Below are 19,391 nucleotides of genomic sequence, written 5' to 3'. Positions count from 1 at the left end.
GATCTGAAAGATAAATAACGAAATGTTGACATAAATAATTATTATTGGCTATATGAATCCTTGTGAAAGAAAAGCAAGATGTACATAAAGAAAAGTGAAGAATAATAAAAAAATAAAAATGTGAATAAGTAATTGATGTGTAGGTGAGTGAGAACATTACTTAAGAAACAATTAATTGACATAAAAATGTACTAATTTATATTACATAAATATCGTATTGCGGATTGTTTGAAAAAAAAACTGTACATATTTATAACACTTATAATAAGTAATAAAATGAATTATGTTAATAATATTAACTAATTATGAGACAAAATAGATTGTATAAATATTATAAAAGTGAATATATAAATAATTTTATTTATAATTTTTATCATCACTATTTTTGTATTTTATTTACTTTTGACATTGTCTTTATTTTTGTCAATTATTTTTTATTTACTAATGATAAATTGCCGTACATATTTTTACACATTTTTTCTTAATTTTCCTGTTTAAGATTGTAATTATTAAGGTCAATGAAACATACAGGCTGAATATATAATTAAATAAGTAGTTCAATTAATAGGGATGTTAATATATTTAAAAAGGAAATAAATAAAACATTAATTCTAAAATAATCATTTTAGAATTATGTTTAATTACATAATGATACAATTGTAAAAGATTTTATCCGCTTAAGATATCATATTTTATGTCAATTAATTAAATAGTCAGTGAATTAGAAAACTCAAGTTAATATTCTATGGATATTGAAGTTTGATAATGAAATAAAAAATGTCATTTTTTATTTTATTTAAAATTAATTTATTTTATAACTTCATCAAGTATATAGGAAAAATAAAACTAAAAAAAATTAATGTTTCAATAATTTAATTAATAAAAATATCTATTTTTTGTTCAAGTAATTGAATTCATTTAAATCAAGAATAAATGATAATTAAAATGATTTTACTTAATTAATAAAATAATGGAATATTATTTAAAATGTGTACGCACATATATGTTGTAACCATAATGATATATAATTAATTTGTGTATGCTATGTATATGTGTAAATAAGATCAAAAAGATTCATGTTTCATTGCACATACATAAGTGACTTAAAAGTGTATGTTTTATTATTAAAAGAGAGAAAATTGAATTTGACGAATAATGTAGACAACAAAGTAATTAATTAATATTATTATTATCATTATTATTATTAATTATTATAAACTGCAAAACAAAAATTAAAATTATTCAAAGTGGATTCTAGTAGTTTGTAATGGATGAATTAATTGAATAACTAATTAATTAATGTTAATGTTGACATTAATTGCCTACACGAACGCTGGTTTGTGAATATGTTTGTAATATTATATTATATAATATATGATGACTTAAATACATACATGAACATTATATTATTTATAATATGGTACAAAAAAAAAATATATTGCGAGAATGTTTACCGAAAAGAATATTCTAAAGTCGTTTATTATTTCTTAGTTTAATCAACTTATACTCTTGATCCCAGATTTAATTTAATTAATTCATTTATTTATTTATGTTTATTAATATAATATTAAAATAAAATCAGTCCTTCGATTTTTTAAATGGTATGCAAATTTTTTTCTTGCATTACAGTATATTTTGATACACTTTAGAAAAAAGAAAACGTGACTGATGAGTATCACAACTCGAACCTGCCGGATAAGGTAGCCATTATACATCTAGGTAAAAAATACCCCATTTTGTCTTCTAGGTTGGGAATGCTTTATTCCCGAACTCCGATTCTCATTGGCGAAGATTGCCGAACGAGCATTCGTTTTCCATAACGACCTAAACGAGCTATTCAATCATCATGGGAGTATTTTAAACATAATTAGGTTAATAATTACACATGAAAATCAGTAAATGTCCATTCTCGTTAATAAATAATTGCTTTTTTTTTTGGAAAATAGTATGGATGTAATAATTACTGAGCTATCGTGATACTGGAATTTATAAATTTCAAACAATGGCTAACCGGACGGTGAAAGATGCTAAATCAATTAGAGGAACAAATCCTCAATATCTCGTTGAAAAAATAATCAGATCGAGGATATATGATTCTAAATATTGGAAAGAAGAATGTTTTGCATTAACTGCAGAACTTTTAGTAGACAAAGCTATGGAATTAAGGTAAATATTAACCTCCTAACCTTACTTATTCCCTCCAATGTATTGTTATTGTTTTCAATTCATGTTAATTTACTGTTTATTTCTTCAGATTTATTGGTGGAGTATTCGGTGGTAATATCAAACCGACTCCTTTTCTTTGTTTGATCCTCAAAATGCTCCAAATTCAGCCGGAAAAGGATATTATTGTGGAGTTTATCAAGAATGAAGAATTCAAGTATGTTCGAGCATTGGGTGCTTTGTACATGAGACTTACCGGTACCTCACTAGATTGTTATAAATATTTAGAGCCTTTGTTTAACGATAATCGTAAATTAAGAATACAAAACAAGCAAGGGCAATTTGAGTTAATACATATGGATGAATTTATTGATCATCTTTTGAGAGAAGAGAGAGCTTGTGATGTCATTCTTCCTAGGATACAAAAGCGGCATGTTTTAGAAGAAAATAATGAACTAGGTAATTGATATTAAAATTAAAAGAATATAAATAAATATTTAATAAATCATTAATTGTCATATTAATAAATTAATCATCACAGAAGCAAAAATTTCTGCGTTGGAAGATGACATGGATGAAGGAATGGAGACATCAGAAGATGAAGATTTGCCTCCATCGAAGGAAGAGAGTCGTAAAAAAGATGACTACGATAGAGATCGACATCGAGATCGTGATAAGAAACATTCGCGTGTGGATAAGAAATCTGATCGTGAGAAAGCTCGGTCTCGGAGCAGAGATCGTGAGAGGGACAGAGACCGAGACCGAGATCGCAGAGAAAGAAAAAGAAGTAAATCACCGAAATATTCATCTTCGCATAAAGATCGACATCGACGAGATGATCGTGATCGAGAGAGAGATCGTGAAAGGGATCGTGATCGAGAAAGAAGAAGAGAAAGAGATAGGAATCGATATTAAATTTAGATAAATAAAATAATTAATTTAAGAATTTTTTTAAATCATTATCGGAATTTTTTGATAATAAATTCATTCGTCTGTAATTAATTCATTGTACAGTCTGATACATGTTTTAAAATAAAAAGAACAATAATGATAATTAAAATTAATTTTATATAATATACATGATAATACAATTGAATTAATTTATAACAATAAAAATGATATACAGATAATTATTGAATATTTACATCATTTTAATTTTTTTTTTTCGTCTTTTTTTTTTTAAAATATAAATAACAAGCAATCTTTTGAATTAATGTTTACAAGTACAAATATAAATTCATCTTAATTATTACAATTGAATTAGATTTGTAATACTTAAATGAAATCTATTTTGTACAATTTACAATTTATTTTTCTCTACTTTATGAAAAATATTGATAAATTAGATTCTTTATTTATTTATCAGTACAAAGGGTTAAGAAAATTATTAAAAAGTCGGTGAATTTAGGATAAAAAGTCTATCTTCTTCTTTTTTAATCCACTTTAGAAGTTTACTTACAGCATTTATTGCATCTGGTTTAGTGACAAGTGGTTCAAATGTAACATAAAGTTCAAAGCCTGATGTGACCCAAGCTAACATTGTCTCTTTGTCTAGCTGTTGGAAAATTAATTTTAGCGGACGGTTGGGAGCATGTAGTCGATGGTGTAAGCATTGATAAAGACCTAGTAATCTGAAAAAAAATATATTTGTTATAATTAGTTAGTTAAATTAAGTTTTAGATTAACTAACCGTTTGATTTCTTGATCATTATTATAAGGAGGTTGAAATCCAGGACTCCAAAATTGTGCAGTACTTCTGCATTTATATAAAACATGACGCATTTCTGGTAATCCTATTTCAGAAGTTGTGATTGACACTCGATTCATTGACTCATTGATCGCCTCTAGGCAATTTGTTCGTCTTAATTTTTCAACGATTTTTTGCTTGGCTTCGGAGAGTGTTGTAAATACATCCCTGTCAGCAGTAAGTAACAGCAAACAAGCCTGACAATCTTCAGCCAAATAAGAAACATGTCCATGCATGAAACCATTGGCATTGAATTTTGGTAAACAAATTGGAGTCCATCCTTCAGCTGTTTTAAAAGACTCTGAGCTTGCAACTAAATTTTGAATAAGATGGAGATCTGCTGGATGAATGAAGAATTTTTTCATTCTAACCAGAGTCACTAGTTGGTTGTTGGCAAGCAATAAACCAAAAACCAGGTTCTAAAAATATTTAATCACTTAATTATTTGATTAAAATTATTATAAATATTTTGTTTAAAAGTTTACCTTAATTTTTCCACATGTTTGAATGATTGTTTGGGTGATTGAATCCCTCATTGATGGCGACAGAGGTAAACACTTGATTGCTCCAAGAAAAAAAGCTGGCTCTCTGTCCATAAAATTTAATAAATGATCTATCAGTCTCTCACTACCAGTTAGAAGTCTTCTTAAATCAAAATTACGTCGTTGTTCGTACACTCTTGTCAGATGAGACTGCGTCAAGACGAACAAAATTTGATTATAAACATAACTAAAACAATAAAGGGTCATTTAATTTATATAATAAATTTATAAATATTGAGATATAAAATATAAATGCTTACGTTAATTGGAGAATAAGTTGAGGAACACTTTCTAATGTTTTTGAAACTGCTACTAAAATTAGTGGTCCTTTGATGAGAAACACAAAATTCGCATCTCCAGCATGGACTGATCTAATGGTATCATTGCCAGCTTGAACAAAAGACACTAGAGCTTGCATTACACCCATTATTGTAACAAGCTTATCTTCTGTACTGTGACGAGAATAAACAGGCTTCCCAGCTTGACTGAGAACAAAGATGTGCTTCTTCTGAGCTAACCAGTGTTTGCAACGAAGAGGATCAACATCTAGGACAGCATGGGCCATTTGATTAGTTGTTTCTTCCTGAAAATGATAATTAAAATATTTATCATTGTTGAAGATTGATAAGTTGATGTCTAAACCTACCAAGTCTGCATCTTCTAGAGAATTATTTTGCTTGAAATTAGGATGAATTTCTGATGAAGAAAATGAGCCAGGCTTATCTTCAGATATTTCTGGTATTGAATTAATACTTTCCTTTATTTGTCTATCATCTAGACTATTGGATAATTCTTGCTCGTATTCGTCAAAGCTGTCAGTAGTCACAAGCATTGTTTCAGTTGAAGCACCTGGCTCAATACCTGGTTCTACAATTCCATCATCTATTGGAGACTCCGTTGAAGCCATGATTAATAAAAAAAATTAGTAATCAATGCGGTTTTATTATTTAATTATTTTTTTATCATTTTTAATTTGGTCTTGACACCTTGTGCCATTGACACTAGAGCACTGGAATTTGGATTAATTCGGAATTCTTCTGTAGGTGGCGCGTGTTCATTAATTTATAGATGGCGCTCTCGCGTTTCTAATTTTGTTTAAATTTTTTTTTGTTCAATAAATAATAATTTTCGTGGATTTATAATTAAATTAAAAAAATTTTTATTAATTATATAAAAGAAAATTATTCTCAGTTTCATAGAAAAATGTTATTAATAAATTTTAGTAAAAAAATTAAATTATCTAAATTAACCTAAAAGATAAATTGAGATTTTGTTGTTAGTAAACAATAATTATTACTTTTCAATTGTTTATTGTGATAATTATTAAATAATAAGCATGCTTGAAACTTTTTATTTCCTTCAATAATTTAAAACGTTAAAAATTTCGCGGCAATACAGTGCTGTCACCTGCAATTCCATCAAACACCTTCGACGCTACATGTTGGAGGCGCGGAGGTGGGGTGAACAAGATTGTTCATAGTCAAGTAAATCGCGTTACAACATTTAGTTTTAGTAATTTTAATAAATTGCGTCATTAAAATAATCATTGTTATAAATTTTTTAGTACAAATATGTACATAAGTGAAGTGTAGACATAAAAACAATTAAATAAGTGGACCAAAACACTGATGAAACCTGAGTTTATATCACATATTCTTTTCCATCTTCTACGAGAGAACGATTGGAGTGAAATTACGGGGCTGATTTTCGACGGGCGTGCCAAGTGCTCGAAATGAACAGGTGTTCCTGATGTCTCAAATAGTTTTTTATTTTCTAAATTTATTTTTTTACCGTTTTGAACGATATATTATTGCTATTGATCGCTAGTATTTTGGAGAAATCATTGTTAATTAACTGCTTTTATATTTATCTTTATTACCATTAATTATCAAACCATGTCTAAAAGCAAACTACATCATCATTTTGATAGCAATATCATTGCTGTAAAGAGTAAAGTAAGTTGTTATTTCATTAATTTCATATTAAATGATAGTTTATTTATTGATATACATTTAAATACCAATGACGATCATTTTTTTTATCTAGTTCGACGCTGATATTATTCGATTTTCAATCAACAAAAATGAAGAAATTACTTATGACGAATTTAGAAAACTATTGGCCAAGAAACATGAGTTACACCAAGACGAGAACTTTTTAATACGATACACAGACCCTACTGATGGTGATTCATTGCCTATAAACAATGATAATAACTTGGCAAGAGCGATACTAACAGCAAAGCCTTTATTGAAAGTCTTTATCACTAGACATGGAGAAAGTTTAGAGGATATTAATGGTGGTGGAACATTAAAACCAAAAAATTTGATTTCAAGTATCCTTGGAGGTACTCCGGGAAAACCAAAATCCTTGGCTATCTCCAATCCACATGATTTTCGACAGGTTTCTGCAATAATTGATGTTGATATTTTACCAGAAACTTGTAGACGAGTACGTTTATTAAAACATGGATCAGATAAACCTCTAGGTTTCTACATAAAAGATGGTGAAAGTTTTCGAATACTTCCACCATCAGCTGGTGGAGGAATTGAAAAAGTTCCTGGAGTTTTTATAAGTCGTTTGGTTCCTGGAGGTTTAGCAGAAAGCACTGGACTGCTTGCAGTCAACGATGAAGTGTTGGAAGTCAATGGAATTGAAGTGGCAGGAAAAACTCTTGACCAAGTATGTGAATAATTATATTTATACATCTTTTAAAGTTGCTCCGAAATTTCAAAAAAAATAATTTTTGCTAATATTTGATGAATTCATTTACAGGTAACTGACATGATGATTGCAAATTCATCGAATTTAATAATTACCGTGAAACCAGCGAACCAAAGAGCAGCAATGGCTGCTCCAAGACGTGGTTCGTACTCGAGGAATAGTCAATTATCCTCAGGAAGTCATCAATCAACTCAAAGTGTTGCTACTGGAAGTGCTAGCGATGAAGAAGCTGACGAAATAGTTGATTTAACTGGAGTTGCACTTCATGAAGGCATTTTTACTTATTGAATATTTATTTTTTATATATTATAAACAAAAATTCAATCATCAGCCCCACAAATCATTTTAATCATGACCAGACAGGTGGTCTTCATCGTTAAAGGGTAACTTTTTTTACCCAAATAAACTGCGAAAACTCAATTAGTGAAAGTTTTAAGTATTTGTAATTCTTCAAAAAGCCTTTCAAGTGCCTCAAGAGTAATTGAAATTAATTAAAATCGTATGCAGCTATAAGAGTTTTTTTATTCGTATATAGCAATAAAAAATTGCCTCTTTCAATAACAAAAGTATTAAATTCTATAAGAGTATTAAAATTGAAGGCAAAATAGTACTTAATTGTCATTGCCAAATGTACTTAAATACATGATAAAGAACAGGCAATAATGTTCAAAGTAATTGCAAGCAATTAAATTTTTGATTTGTTTATTTCGATTACTTGCTCCATAAAATAAGAAAATGAATTTTTTTCTACGATTATGTAAATATTTTTAAAAATATTCCAATAATTAAGATGTTTAAAATAACTGTAAATAATTATAAAGTTGAGGAGAATTTATTATAAAATCTGGCAACTGATCTTTTTTAAAATATTATTAATTATGAATTATTGTATTAAACTGGATAAATATTTTTTTTCAGAAATCATTGTAACATTTCTTTTTTTTTCTTCTTTTTAACAGCTCACGATAAATCAATTATAACGTCCAATATAATTAATAAAACCAATTACCAACGTACTTACCGTTAATAAACAGAAGAGATAAATGTTGAAGTTTTTGAATTTTAAATAAATCATCATTGTTAAATAATAATTGAATTAATCATCTTACAGATTAATTCATGATGTTATTAATTTGATAATAACGACAGATATTTATAATAATGTATACGTTAATTTTAATGGGTGCCTTGTAAGCAGTTGTGAATGAATTTTAATCGATATAAATACATACATATGTATATTTATATTTAATTAGTATTGAAATATAGTATTACTTTTATTAATTCATTTATTAACAGTGTTTTAAAGTTCACAAACCTGGACCTAAAATCATCACTCATTTCGATTCTTTTTTAAAAGTTATTTTAGTTTTATTTAAATCACGGAGAGAAAAAATTTCGTCTCAGTAGAAAATAGTTTTATTTAAAAATAATCCAATTATTCTACAAACTTTGAACATTTTTTTCTCCGTCGACATATTTGATGGATTGTTGGTGATTCTAGTGTTTAAAATAATCAAAACAATTTGTGAATTTGATCCATAATAATTAAATATTCAATTGATTACTACATTATAATTATTACAATAATTATTTTGCTTTCTTAATGATTAATTATAACAAGATTATTCTTACTTCAATCGATAGAAGGTGGAGCTGGTGCAAATTCATCTTCTGGAGCTCTCTCACCATCTTTCACTTGCCTTTTTCGTTCTTCTCTCATTATATCAACTCGTGCCTCTTGTTTACATCTATATACACACTCTCTAAAATCCTCTAGCAAAGGTTTACAAGCTTTTTGACTGTGATGAACACCATAAGCTTCTAAACAATCAACAAGTCGCAATTCGTAGGGTGCACATCTTTCATTTTGCTGGAAATTCATCAATGTTCCAAAAATATCTGTGAAGATGTTACGAGTAAATGGTGTGAACAAATTAGTCATCTTGAAGCTGAAACCAAATAAAAGTCATCACTTTTTTTTCATTTCTAACCTCAACAATTTTTATATTACATAAGATAACCTTCTATACAGTTAATAATTAATATGTTAAAGAGATGTACAATATTTATCATAGCTTTTAGAAGAATAAATCATACCTTTATTTATTCAAGGACTGTCAGAAAGTATTTTTCAATTATTTGTATTCGTCCTGGATGACAAGAAGTGCTAAATAGCGAATAAAAAATAGAGATAGAGATGATAACGTTGGACTTTTGTGTCCAATAATCAACTCAACGACTTTATGAACAGTTGATAATATAAAACATTCAAAAAATTTGAAATTACCCGCCTAAAAAGAGGTTAGTAAGGCTCTCTGTGGTTGGTGCACGTACTAAGCAACCACTTGCCCCCCGCGAAGTTTTAGAATTTGCGCTTCTATATTTCGCAATATTTTTTTAGCGTCAGTGATAACGCATGTCATACACCAACATATCGAGTACATCATCAATAAAAATATTGTAGGCTTCCTGTCATATTTATAATTGACATAATGGGGGTTCAGAATATGTTATACAACTAAGTAGGTCAGAATGAAGTGAAATTAATTTTTAGTGATAAGGAATTCAATAGGTGTTTATATTCGTTGCATTTACATTTTTTTTCTACCAAAGTAGACTTTCAATCAATCATCTATACAATCTATTTATTATTTATTATTTAATTTTTATTTAACTCCTATATTTAATAACCTATAAATGATAAATTAAACTCTTTATAATATTATTAAAATCTTTCGCTCAATATATTTATCAATAACCTTGCATTTAATCTCAATCAAAAGCTATCACATCATTTAATGTAAAGAGTGTAAATTTTTTCATTGTTGAGATGATCAAAGTTCATTAGATCTCGTGATTTGTTACAATTATGTACACTTGTGTGACCAGTCTCAGTTACATCTGCAATATTATGGTAAGAATATTTCGTTATTGTCCTATCTATAAAACCAATTGAATAAACTTTATTTCTAATTTACTCTATTATTCATCAACCATTACCACTGGCAAACATTATTTCTATCATTTCATTTTACAAGTCTACTATTCTTATCTTTATCATTGAACATCTTTATGACCAGACAAGACAATGGTTTTCATTTATTTTAATACTGTATTTTTTCAACAACGACAGTAATGAAAATGTTTGGTTTATTAAAGTGATGGAATTGATATCAGAAGAGGATCATATTGATTTTACAATTGATGAAAATGATTCTATTGATGGTGCGAAGAAAATTGTAAGCAAACTACGTCCGACTTGGTCTTATGATCAATTACAATACAAGGTAAAGATTTAATTTTATACTTTTATCAACTAAAAAAAGATTTGTAACATTTATTTAACTTTAAAAATGTAAGTTCATATTTTTAAGGTTAAATAAATCATACAAATCTTAGGCCTAGTCTTTCTAATATTTAAAAATAAATTATTTTGTGGCTCTAGATCTTCACCAATGGCATTACCAACAAATTAATTGGCATCTATCTCCCAGATCGTTATGACGAAATGGTATTAGTGAGAATTTACGGCAATAAAACGGATTTATTAATAGACCGTAAAGATGAAATAAGAAATATCAAGGTAAATTGATCATAATTACTTAGTTTTCTAATAAAAAACAATTATTTTTACTCTACAACTTATGTAATTTATTCTAACTATTTTTTCTTTCTTGAAGATTATGAATAAAGCAGGATACACGCATTCTCTCTATGCGACATTCAACAATGGATTGGCGTACGAATTTTTACCAGGGGAAATTTTGACACCTGAAACAGTTAAAAAGCCGGAGATTTATTGTTTAGTTGCTAAACGACTTGCTCAAATGCACAGGTTATGTCCTGAAGAGTGTCTTCCGAAATTCGATGGTTTCAGTGGCTCTAAAGAGCCAGTTATTTGGAAAAAAATTGAAAGGTTTATGGAATTGATGCCAAAGAAATTTGATGATTCAATTAAACAATCAAGGTTAGTATTATTTAAGAATTGAGTCACTTATTTTTAATTACTCTAATTTTTTAAATAAGAGGAAAAAATTTTTTCAGGTTCAAAAAATTTATTAAACCTTACAAAGTATTGGCAGATGAATATAAATTGTTGAAAAATCATCTGACACAACTCGACAGTCCAATCGTTTATGCACACAATGATTTATTATTAGCAAACATTCTGTATGATAAAGAAAATCACACAGTTACTTTTATTGACTTTGAATACTCTGGATTTAATTATCAAGCATTTGATATTGCTAATCATTTCGCTGAGTTTGCTGGTATGTTATTATCTTAGGTTCTAATTACTCTACTAACTCTTTCAGTCTTGGTGGTTTGTGTCACTAACTATAAATGATGAAAAATAAATTAAACTAAAATATAAATGATTAAAATATTTTTAATGTACAAGCGTGATTGAATGAGTTAATAATTACTCTAAAAATAATAATTATGCTTTGATACTCGTAGGTGTTGAGGAAATTGATTATTCACAGTATCCAGATGAAACATATCAACGTTCATGGCTACGAATTTATTTACAAGCATACAAACAATCAAGTAATGTATCTGAAGATGAGGTAACAGTGTTATTCAAACAAATCAATAAATTTGTTTTGTTAGCACATTTTTTGTGGGGCTGTTGGGCTCTTATACAATACGAACATTCGACAATCGATTTTGATTTCCTTAAGTAAGTAAATGTGTAATAATAAATGATATTATAAAAGCTATATAATTATTATTGACTTTTTTTATTTTTAGCTTTGCTGCAACACGATTCAATGAATATTTCAAACGCAGAGGTAGTCTTGAACGAGATTAATGAAGGCTAAGTGATAAAGACATATTAACAGCTGTGTTTAACTTCATCTGATATATATAAAGTGTAAATAAAATATATTGAATGGACTAGAATGAAGAATATTTGTATTGGTTAATGAGAAAAGAATTTATTTATCATGGAAATTGTATTTAACAATGTTATCACATGCATTTAAGTTTATTTTTAATTATTTATTACAAATTGTTTATTAATAAAATTTTATTTAGAATAAAAAATAAATCTATGTTTTTGATAAAAATTATTTTACTATTTATTTCTATATTTAATTAAATATTAATTATTTTATATCAATACAAAATTATTCAAATTAATAGATATGAAGACATTAAAAAAAAAAATTCAAATATTCCCGCGTAATCAAATGAAGTACTTTTATTAATTGTTGATGAAATTTATTATTAAACATTCTTAAAAAATAAAAGATTAGGTTAATTAATGCTGTAAAAATTATTAATTGAAATTACGAATCATTTTTAGGGCATTTTAAACTAATTCGTGATAAAATACTTGATATGAAAGATCTTCAACATGACTACAGTAGTATGTTTTTGTTCTGACTGCCAGTTTCTGCCATGGCGTCTTGTGCATTTTGTTCGTTGTCAAGCCAAAGACTCTTTGTGTACGTGAGTGATTTTAGTGTTGTGAGAACTCTCACGTCGTCATCTCGAATTCTCGATGGGTTTATAAATAAAACATTTAAAAGTTCTTCAAATAAATTAACTATAAAAAAAATTATTATTCAGATATCATTAAATTAAACTAAAGGTAAATTTTATCAACCATAACCTTCAAACTATAATGGAAAAGTTAAATTCACATAAACAACAATAAAATGACAAAATTCTCACATGAATTAATATAAAGAAAAGACAAAGTGGAATCAAAGAAAAACAAAATTCAGTTTTAAAATTAGAAGAAAATCGAAGGAATAAATTAAATAGAGCTACTTACAAAAAATGATCTGAATTTAACTTATTGGAAGCATCTAACAAGTGATATCATTGTTCTCGGAATAATTTTGATTAATTTATTAATAAGCTATTTATTTATTTGAATTGGAAGTGAGTGTAAACGACCTAGAGTGACCTAAAAAGAGGATAAAAAATATATTTTTATTATTGTGATCACATTGAATTTCAACTTTTTTTTTCTTTCATTACTTTATCAACAATCTTAAAGTACAAATTGATAACAATTGATTTTTTTTTGTTAATTTAAGCAAACAAAAAAAATCTACATAATCATTATTGTCTTTAAATAGTAAATAATAAATACTAAAAAGCAACAAACAAACAACTGAAAAACATGTTTTTATCGTGTAAATGTTTAAATATCACGATAAAAATTCGTGATAATTGTGAATTGAAGCCGATAAAAATAGTTAATTATCATGATAATAATCATGTGGAACCGGTATTATCACAATCACCAACATCAATAACATCACCATTAAAAAAGTTTGCCGGTGAATTTTTTCAACATGATTTATTAGCTTTAACATCACCATCATCAAGCAATTACGAAATAATGAAACGACAACATCCACTAATTTACGAGAAAGTTGTTGATAATTGGACAATCAGTCGTTGTATTAATTGTTTAATGTACACACATGCATTAAATAAAAGGTATGAAACAAAGAATCACATGAATGATGATGATAACCCAAGTGATGATAATGATTACCATAATTATAAATTGTTAATTAACAATACTATGATACTACCGACTGATAATAGTGATAATAATGTTGAATATTATAAAAAATTAAAATTAAATGTTAATTATAGTAAGATTTATAAAATTATTGTAGATAAAAAGTTTAATAATTCTAATAATAACAGTGATAATGATGACGATGATGATGATGATAATATTGATGAAGAGTACAAAATATTATCAAAAAAGAAATTATCAGATACATTAAATTCTACTATAAGTCATTTACAATTACAGTATGAAATGGGGTATCAGAATATGAAGAAAAAAATTGATGAAAAGATTAAGAAGTTTGTTGCTGAACAGTATGAATTTTTAGATGAGTTCAAGGAACGTGGATATCGAGAATATTGTTTACTTGCTAAAAAAGTTTGCAATAGTGATTTATTAAAAATAGAAGATGTTAGTGTAACGGATGGTGACATCAACAAGTTGGAAAAATTTGGAATTGGTTCAACAGAAGTTGTCTCAACGGTAGATCAGGCATTTGTTAAGGCAGATCACTCTATCTTGTCGCCGAAAATAAATAAAATATCGAGCTTTGAAGGAATTGAACAGAATACTAGTAGTTCAGAAGTTCTCAGGTTGACTCCGAAGGAGATTGATAATAAAACTGTGGGCCAAAAAGAATTGAAGAAAAAGGAGAAGAAAAATTTAAAGAATCATGAGGATGAGGTCATTTTTCCATTCGAAGGCATGGATGATTCGGATAATATAGAGATTTCTGAAGATGAAATTGATACTGATGGTAAGAATGATTTAAATAAAATTAGAATAATTTATATCCGAGTTACTTCATCTTCTTTAAAATTAACTTATTCATTTCATGATAATGATGTTTTAGATTCTGGTCAGGATGAAGGTATTCATATTCCTCGAGGACAGAGGGGTGGACATCCTACTCTCGCTAAGTCACTGCCTGTTAGTGTACCTAATTTTTCATTTGGAAGACTGATCCAAGACCAAAATGAAGATCAGGTAATTTTATTATTAGATATTGATGATTTTTTTTGTTTTATTAATTATCTATTATTTATTTCATTACTATTTATTTATTTTTAGTTATCAATGGATCCAAGGGATCCGAATAATATCCGTGCATCAATCAAAGCATTAGCAAAGAGCGTTCATGGTGATACAGTCTTTGGAGATTTGCCACGTCCACGATTTTCTACTCAAATTTGAGGAATAAACAATAAGTAATCTATATTTGATACACAATTAATATTATTTTAAACATTACATACAAAAATAAGTCCAACATTATGACTGAATTGAAACGTGATGATAAAATTGTTTATAATAAACATAAAAACATTGACAATTTGAAATAAAAATGATCCTTAGCTTCATTACACAAATTGCATAACATTAACAAACAAGAAATATATTAATATTATATAAAAATGCTTTTTATAAAACATAACATTGAAAATCATTAAAATATTCTATGACATGTAAAACGAAAAACAAAAAAATTTGCAAATTTATTTTAAGAAAATGAAAAAAAAAAAAAATTTATTATATTATGAATAATGGAAGTATGATAATGTTGGTAAATTATTATTACCTACATGAAAGGGAAACCATAAAAAATAATAAATATAATTTTTATTTTTTCTTTTTTTTTTTCATCTTATATATTAAATTTAATTATCAACAAAATCAACTAATAATTGTCTTTCATATTCTTGAGGACTGTGTCCTCTATTTTTATTCCTTTGATAAACATTGATATTAGTATTACATTTATTATTATTATTATTATTATTATTATTATTATTATGCTTTTTATAATCAACTAATATGATTGTGATTATTTATAAGTATTTTTTATACACAGTTTTTTTTATTGTCATAGAAATAAAAAACAAATGAATAGTTCATTAACAATAAACAAATATCATAATTGAATAAGAAAAAAAATACGAAACTTTTTGTTGGTAATCATTTGAAAGAAATAAAAAAAATTGTGACCTGAATTTTTGTAGCCTCCTGAACTGTTGAATGTTCAAATAAAATTTATGTAATTTTTATTGATTGGAATATGAACTAAATAAATGAAACAATGATTAAATAAATAGAATAGTTTTTTTTTTTGTTTATAAAATTTATTAAATTATCTTGATTGAAACATTTTTACAAAAAAACTGACAGCTGATTCATGGTTATTTCAATTTTCAACTAAATCATTTATAATTTAATACTTCTTTCATTTTTGAATATTGTCACCCAAATTAGCTTGACAAGTGTGGAGCAGAGTAATGAGATAAATTAATGAATTAACTTCCAATTATTTAGTATTTACATCGGTATGGAAAAATTTATAAATGAAAACAAAGTGATTAAAGAGCTTTAGAAGGCATTGGCCCCCTCATCACCATTTCCATCTGAGCATCGGCAACAGATTTCATTCCATCTTGAACCGATGATAAATTTGTTTTCCATGCTGCCAGCAAGTCACGGAGTTGCATCCATTGTGGGCGACCGAAAGTTCGATGCATTGTGCTGGAGATGAGGACTTTCTTGTTGGCTTGATCCATTCTTGCTCGGACTAATTTGGTTTTCAACACTAAAAATTAATAAACAAAAACGTCATTAATTCATCAATTATCTAAATTAAATTCTTTTGTTGAATTTTACGATAACTCAAGAACTAAATGAAGATCGTTCTCAAGCCAGTACTGATCCAATTTAATATCTCCTGGATAGAAACAATTTTTATTGATTTAAATAAAAATTATTTTCAATTCCATCCAGGATTGGTTTCAGAGAAATATAAAAAAATTACCATCAATTATAAAGCTCTCGACATCTTTCTCCTCGATTTGCAGTTCATTTTGTATCGTTTCAAACGACATTTCTGGATTGGTCTCTGCAAGCTGCATAAAAGTCAGGAGTCGCATTTTCTTCATATTCTGCTCGTGATTTAAACCTTCATTAAAACGAATAAAAAATTAGTCGAATAAATTTAGAATTAATTAGTAATAATTAAAGTTTATTTTCTTACCAACAGTGTGTTCAACATAGTCCTTATGTTCTTTATAGAATTTAATATAAGCAGGTAATTTTTCTTGGACGAAAATAAATAACAAATCATGGATATTTTCACCCTCCAAAAATTTCACAGGTTTTAAAGCTAGTAGAGGATCCAGTAGAAAAGTATTTGGATCAGCTAAAGCTGCTTGAATGCAATGTTGAGCATCTTCTCGAGCTTCACTGGCATTCTCTGCTGTATAAGTACCTAACAGTTCCACCATTACTGCTGCTGCTCGATCTCTGTAATAGAATAAATATTAACAACACCAATTATACCATGAAATAAAATAAAATAGAAGTAAAATATATTTGAAAGAGTTTTTAGAAATTACCCTTGCTTGCAGCTAAGTAAAATTTCATGCAAGAGACGCAGTAATTTTTGCATTTGTTCATTATTTGGTGGAAAAGCTTTGAATTGTTCCTTTAATTGTTCAACCCCGCTGTAAACTGCATGAACTTGACCAACATTACGTGCTACCTGGACCAAATGATAGTAGACATGATATCTCATTGGAGACTTTTCTTCTAATGACTGGAAAAGCAGCCATAATCTACAAAAAAGGTGTCATTTATGTTATGTTTTAAGGTTATTTTAAAACAAAGACTCTAGTTTTGATTTAACTTACGCTTTTAAACACACAAGTCCGAGCTTCTGGCCTGGAGCTTTCTTTAATTTGTCACAAAATACTAAGATAAGATTTTCCGCACGTTCTACAGGTATCTAAAACCAATGAATATTGTTATTTATTAAAGAATATGTTTATTATTATGCTAATAAAGTTTTCATGCTTTAATGAGTTAAGTTATTTTTCTTACATGAATTAATATTGAAACGATATCATTCAAGATATTCTCAATCTCTACTTCATTTCCCTCTTTAAAACAAGCATCACAAACTCCAATTATTTTGTGCAAATCGTCCTCTATTCCACGTGGAGACTTTTCATCACTGATTTCTGCTCCTAAACTCTTGAAATAAATCCTGAGTTCTTGTGCCTGTATGAATAATAAATAGAGATTGAATAAATAAATAAATATAACCTTAAAAAATATTTGAAAATCTTATTTCTGGAATTTCTGGTATTAATTGTCAATATTTCTTTTATTTTCTAAGGTTAGGTAGAATTTTCTTGTAATAAAATTGATCTTTTTGCGATAATTACCTGATCCTCAGGTGGTAAATCCATAAAAACAGCTGGCACAGTCATGATTGTAATTAATTGTTTATAAAATTATTACAAAATCGTTTATTAAATTACTTTTTTATATTATTTTTTACTCTACCGAACCCAAAGCAATTTGCCGGACTCGGAAAAATGGCAGATCGCAACGATTTGATGACTACAGTGAAGTTAGCCAGAAAAGTGTTACCAACACCATAAAGAAAAAACTGGGCGTGTATTAATAAGTGCGGGAAATTTGAATTTTATTAAAAATATACAAATATTTCTTCCACTATTTTATAATTAATAATAAATTAAAATTATTTTATAATGACTATCTACCAATGAGCATCATGTTTTTGTGCAACTAACTGCAGAAATTTGCTATGACTTGCGTATAAATTCAATTTATTATCAATGTCCATCCATCTAACATCAGCAGCATCATCTCCAGCTTCAAGAGTTATTTTATCCAATAAACTTCCATCATTATCATGGAAATTAAATACTCTCGTTTCCATCCATGAATTATCTGTATTTCTAGGATCATCAACGTAGCCTTGAAATATTTTTTCTCCTTTTTCAAACAATTTATCAACTTCTTTTTTAAATCCTTTAACTTCTTCTGGATTTTTATCTTGTTTTTCCAATAAATTTAATGCTTCCTCCATAAACTCGCGCTTCAATGTTGATGAAATCACTTCATTTCCTTCAACCATGCCTCCCGGAATTGCCCACTCTCTCGTATCTCTTCTCTGGATTCCTATAAATTGGAGTACTGGTTTCTGAGTCGTAGGATCCATTTTTATTTCTTTGTCTCCATTATTTTCACGCTTCCAGCGAGTTACTATGGGATCTGCTGCATGATTAGGTCCCCAACGACCTAATAAACCTCGTCCTTTGATACCAGTCCGGCCTATAGGATTCAAAGGATAACCATCCTGAGTGATTCGATAGGTTTTTGTCAAACTTTGTCGATTTATATCACCTATAATTCATTACAAATATTGTAAATCAAATACTCAATTATTTAAATAAAATTAATTACCATCTTGAGCATTCCATTTAGGCTGGAATCCTACATCACCGATATTTTTATCTGCCCAAGGTTTTCCATCAGTAGCAGTGTAATAAGCTGGATCATATCCAGGAAACTCCACTTCCCAAGGTACTAATTCATCAGGTACTACAAACCTTTTGATTTTTGTCGTTGAATAAAACTTTTGTCTACATTTATAATGCAAAAGAGAACTTAGAAGTGTTTTTCCAGTCATTATTAAAGTTGATGATTGCTTCAAAAGTTATTCTGAATGTTTGTTTACATCGAGATATCGATACTCTCGAGACTATTTTAGTAAAGTTGGTACACATGTTGATGAAATTCCATTGCTTAGAGTTGTCAACACTTCACAGAATAATTCAAAACAATTCTAAGGATACTGAATTAAAATTCT

The 19,391-nt window shown here is 27.8% G+C and overlaps 7 protein-coding genes across 7 annotated transcripts; 4 read left to right on the top strand and 3 right to left on the bottom strand.

The window, feature by feature from the left end:
- The first annotated feature begins 1,743 nt into the window (after window positions 1-1,743).
- Window positions 1,744-3,157, top strand: Prp38 (pre-mRNA processing factor 38). Its single transcript, XM_035077736.1, has 4 exons — window positions 1,744-1,871; window positions 1,947-2,166; window positions 2,255-2,622; window positions 2,705-3,157. Exons 2-4 carry the CDS (start codon window positions 2,003-2,005, stop codon window positions 3,076-3,078), a joined length of 906 nt encoding a protein of 301 aa, XP_034933627.1. The 5' UTR covers window positions 1,744-1,871; window positions 1,947-2,002; the 3' UTR covers window positions 3,079-3,157.
- Window positions 3,158-3,334: 177 nt separating this feature from the next.
- On the bottom strand, window positions 3,335-5,464 carry Mon1 (vacuolar fusion protein MON1 homolog). The gene is made up of 5 exons (XM_035077690.1): window positions 5,099-5,464; window positions 4,713-5,035; window positions 4,396-4,639; window positions 3,854-4,329; window positions 3,335-3,794 (listed from the first exon to the last, which is right to left on the bottom strand). Exons 1-5 carry the CDS (start codon window positions 5,357-5,359, stop codon window positions 3,551-3,553), a joined length of 1,548 nt encoding a protein of 515 aa, XP_034933581.1. The 5' UTR covers window positions 5,360-5,464; the 3' UTR covers window positions 3,335-3,550.
- Window positions 5,465-5,887: 423 nt separating this feature from the next.
- On the top strand, window positions 5,888-7,742 carry par-6 (partitioning defective protein 6). Its single transcript, XM_035077734.1, has 3 exons — window positions 5,888-6,407; window positions 6,499-7,134; window positions 7,228-7,742. Exons 1-3 carry the CDS (start codon window positions 6,348-6,350, stop codon window positions 7,462-7,464), a joined length of 933 nt encoding a protein of 310 aa, XP_034933625.1. The 5' UTR covers window positions 5,888-6,347; the 3' UTR covers window positions 7,465-7,742.
- A 1,787-nt stretch (window positions 7,743-9,529) lies between these two features.
- On the top strand, window positions 9,530-12,156 carry eas (ethanolamine kinase 1). Its single transcript, XM_035077726.1, has 7 exons — window positions 9,530-10,093; window positions 10,339-10,466; window positions 10,625-10,762; window positions 10,860-11,146; window positions 11,224-11,450; window positions 11,641-11,863; window positions 11,935-12,156. Exons 2-7 carry the CDS (start codon window positions 10,341-10,343, stop codon window positions 11,993-11,995), a joined length of 1,062 nt encoding a protein of 353 aa, XP_034933617.1. The 5' UTR covers window positions 9,530-10,093; window positions 10,339-10,340; the 3' UTR covers window positions 11,996-12,156.
- A 442-nt stretch (window positions 12,157-12,598) lies between these two features.
- Window positions 12,599-15,187, top strand: PRAS40 (Proline-rich Akt substrate 40 kDa). Its single transcript, XM_035077701.1, has 3 exons — window positions 12,599-14,483; window positions 14,580-14,713; window positions 14,798-15,187. The coding sequence occupies exons 1-3, from the start codon at window positions 13,322-13,324 to the stop codon at window positions 14,918-14,920; spliced, it is 1,419 nt and encodes a 472-aa protein (XP_034933592.1). The 5' UTR covers window positions 12,599-13,321; the 3' UTR covers window positions 14,921-15,187.
- Window positions 15,188-15,843: 656 nt separating this feature from the next.
- On the bottom strand, window positions 15,844-18,105 carry eIF3m (eukaryotic translation initiation factor 3 subunit m). The gene is made up of 7 exons (XM_035077720.1): window positions 17,938-18,105; window positions 17,591-17,770; window positions 17,401-17,495; window positions 17,107-17,325; window positions 16,746-17,014; window positions 16,527-16,670; window positions 15,844-16,307 (listed from the first exon to the last, which is right to left on the bottom strand). Exons 1-7 carry the CDS (start codon window positions 17,980-17,982, stop codon window positions 16,081-16,083), a joined length of 1,179 nt encoding a protein of 392 aa, XP_034933611.1. The 5' UTR covers window positions 17,983-18,105; the 3' UTR covers window positions 15,844-16,080.
- Window positions 18,106-18,183: 78 nt separating this feature from the next.
- Window positions 18,184-19,338, bottom strand: LOC118063638 (ADP-ribose pyrophosphatase, mitochondrial). Its single transcript, XM_035077738.1, has 2 exons — window positions 18,986-19,338; window positions 18,184-18,925 (listed from the first exon to the last, which is right to left on the bottom strand). The coding sequence occupies exons 1-2, from the start codon at window positions 19,209-19,211 to the stop codon at window positions 18,276-18,278; spliced, it is 876 nt and encodes a 291-aa protein (XP_034933629.1). The 5' UTR covers window positions 19,212-19,338; the 3' UTR covers window positions 18,184-18,275.
- Window positions 19,339-19,391: the final 53 nt, after the last annotated feature.

This window comes from Chelonus insularis, unplaced genomic scaffold (assembly GCF_013357705.1).
Source record: "Chelonus insularis isolate UGA/USDA-ARS -01 unplaced genomic scaffold, ASM1335770v1 contig_146_pilon, whole genome shotgun sequence".
Lineage (NCBI taxonomy): Eukaryota > Metazoa > Arthropoda > Insecta > Hymenoptera > Braconidae > Chelonus > Chelonus insularis.
This window is presented reverse-complemented; position numbering and strand designations above follow the sequence as displayed.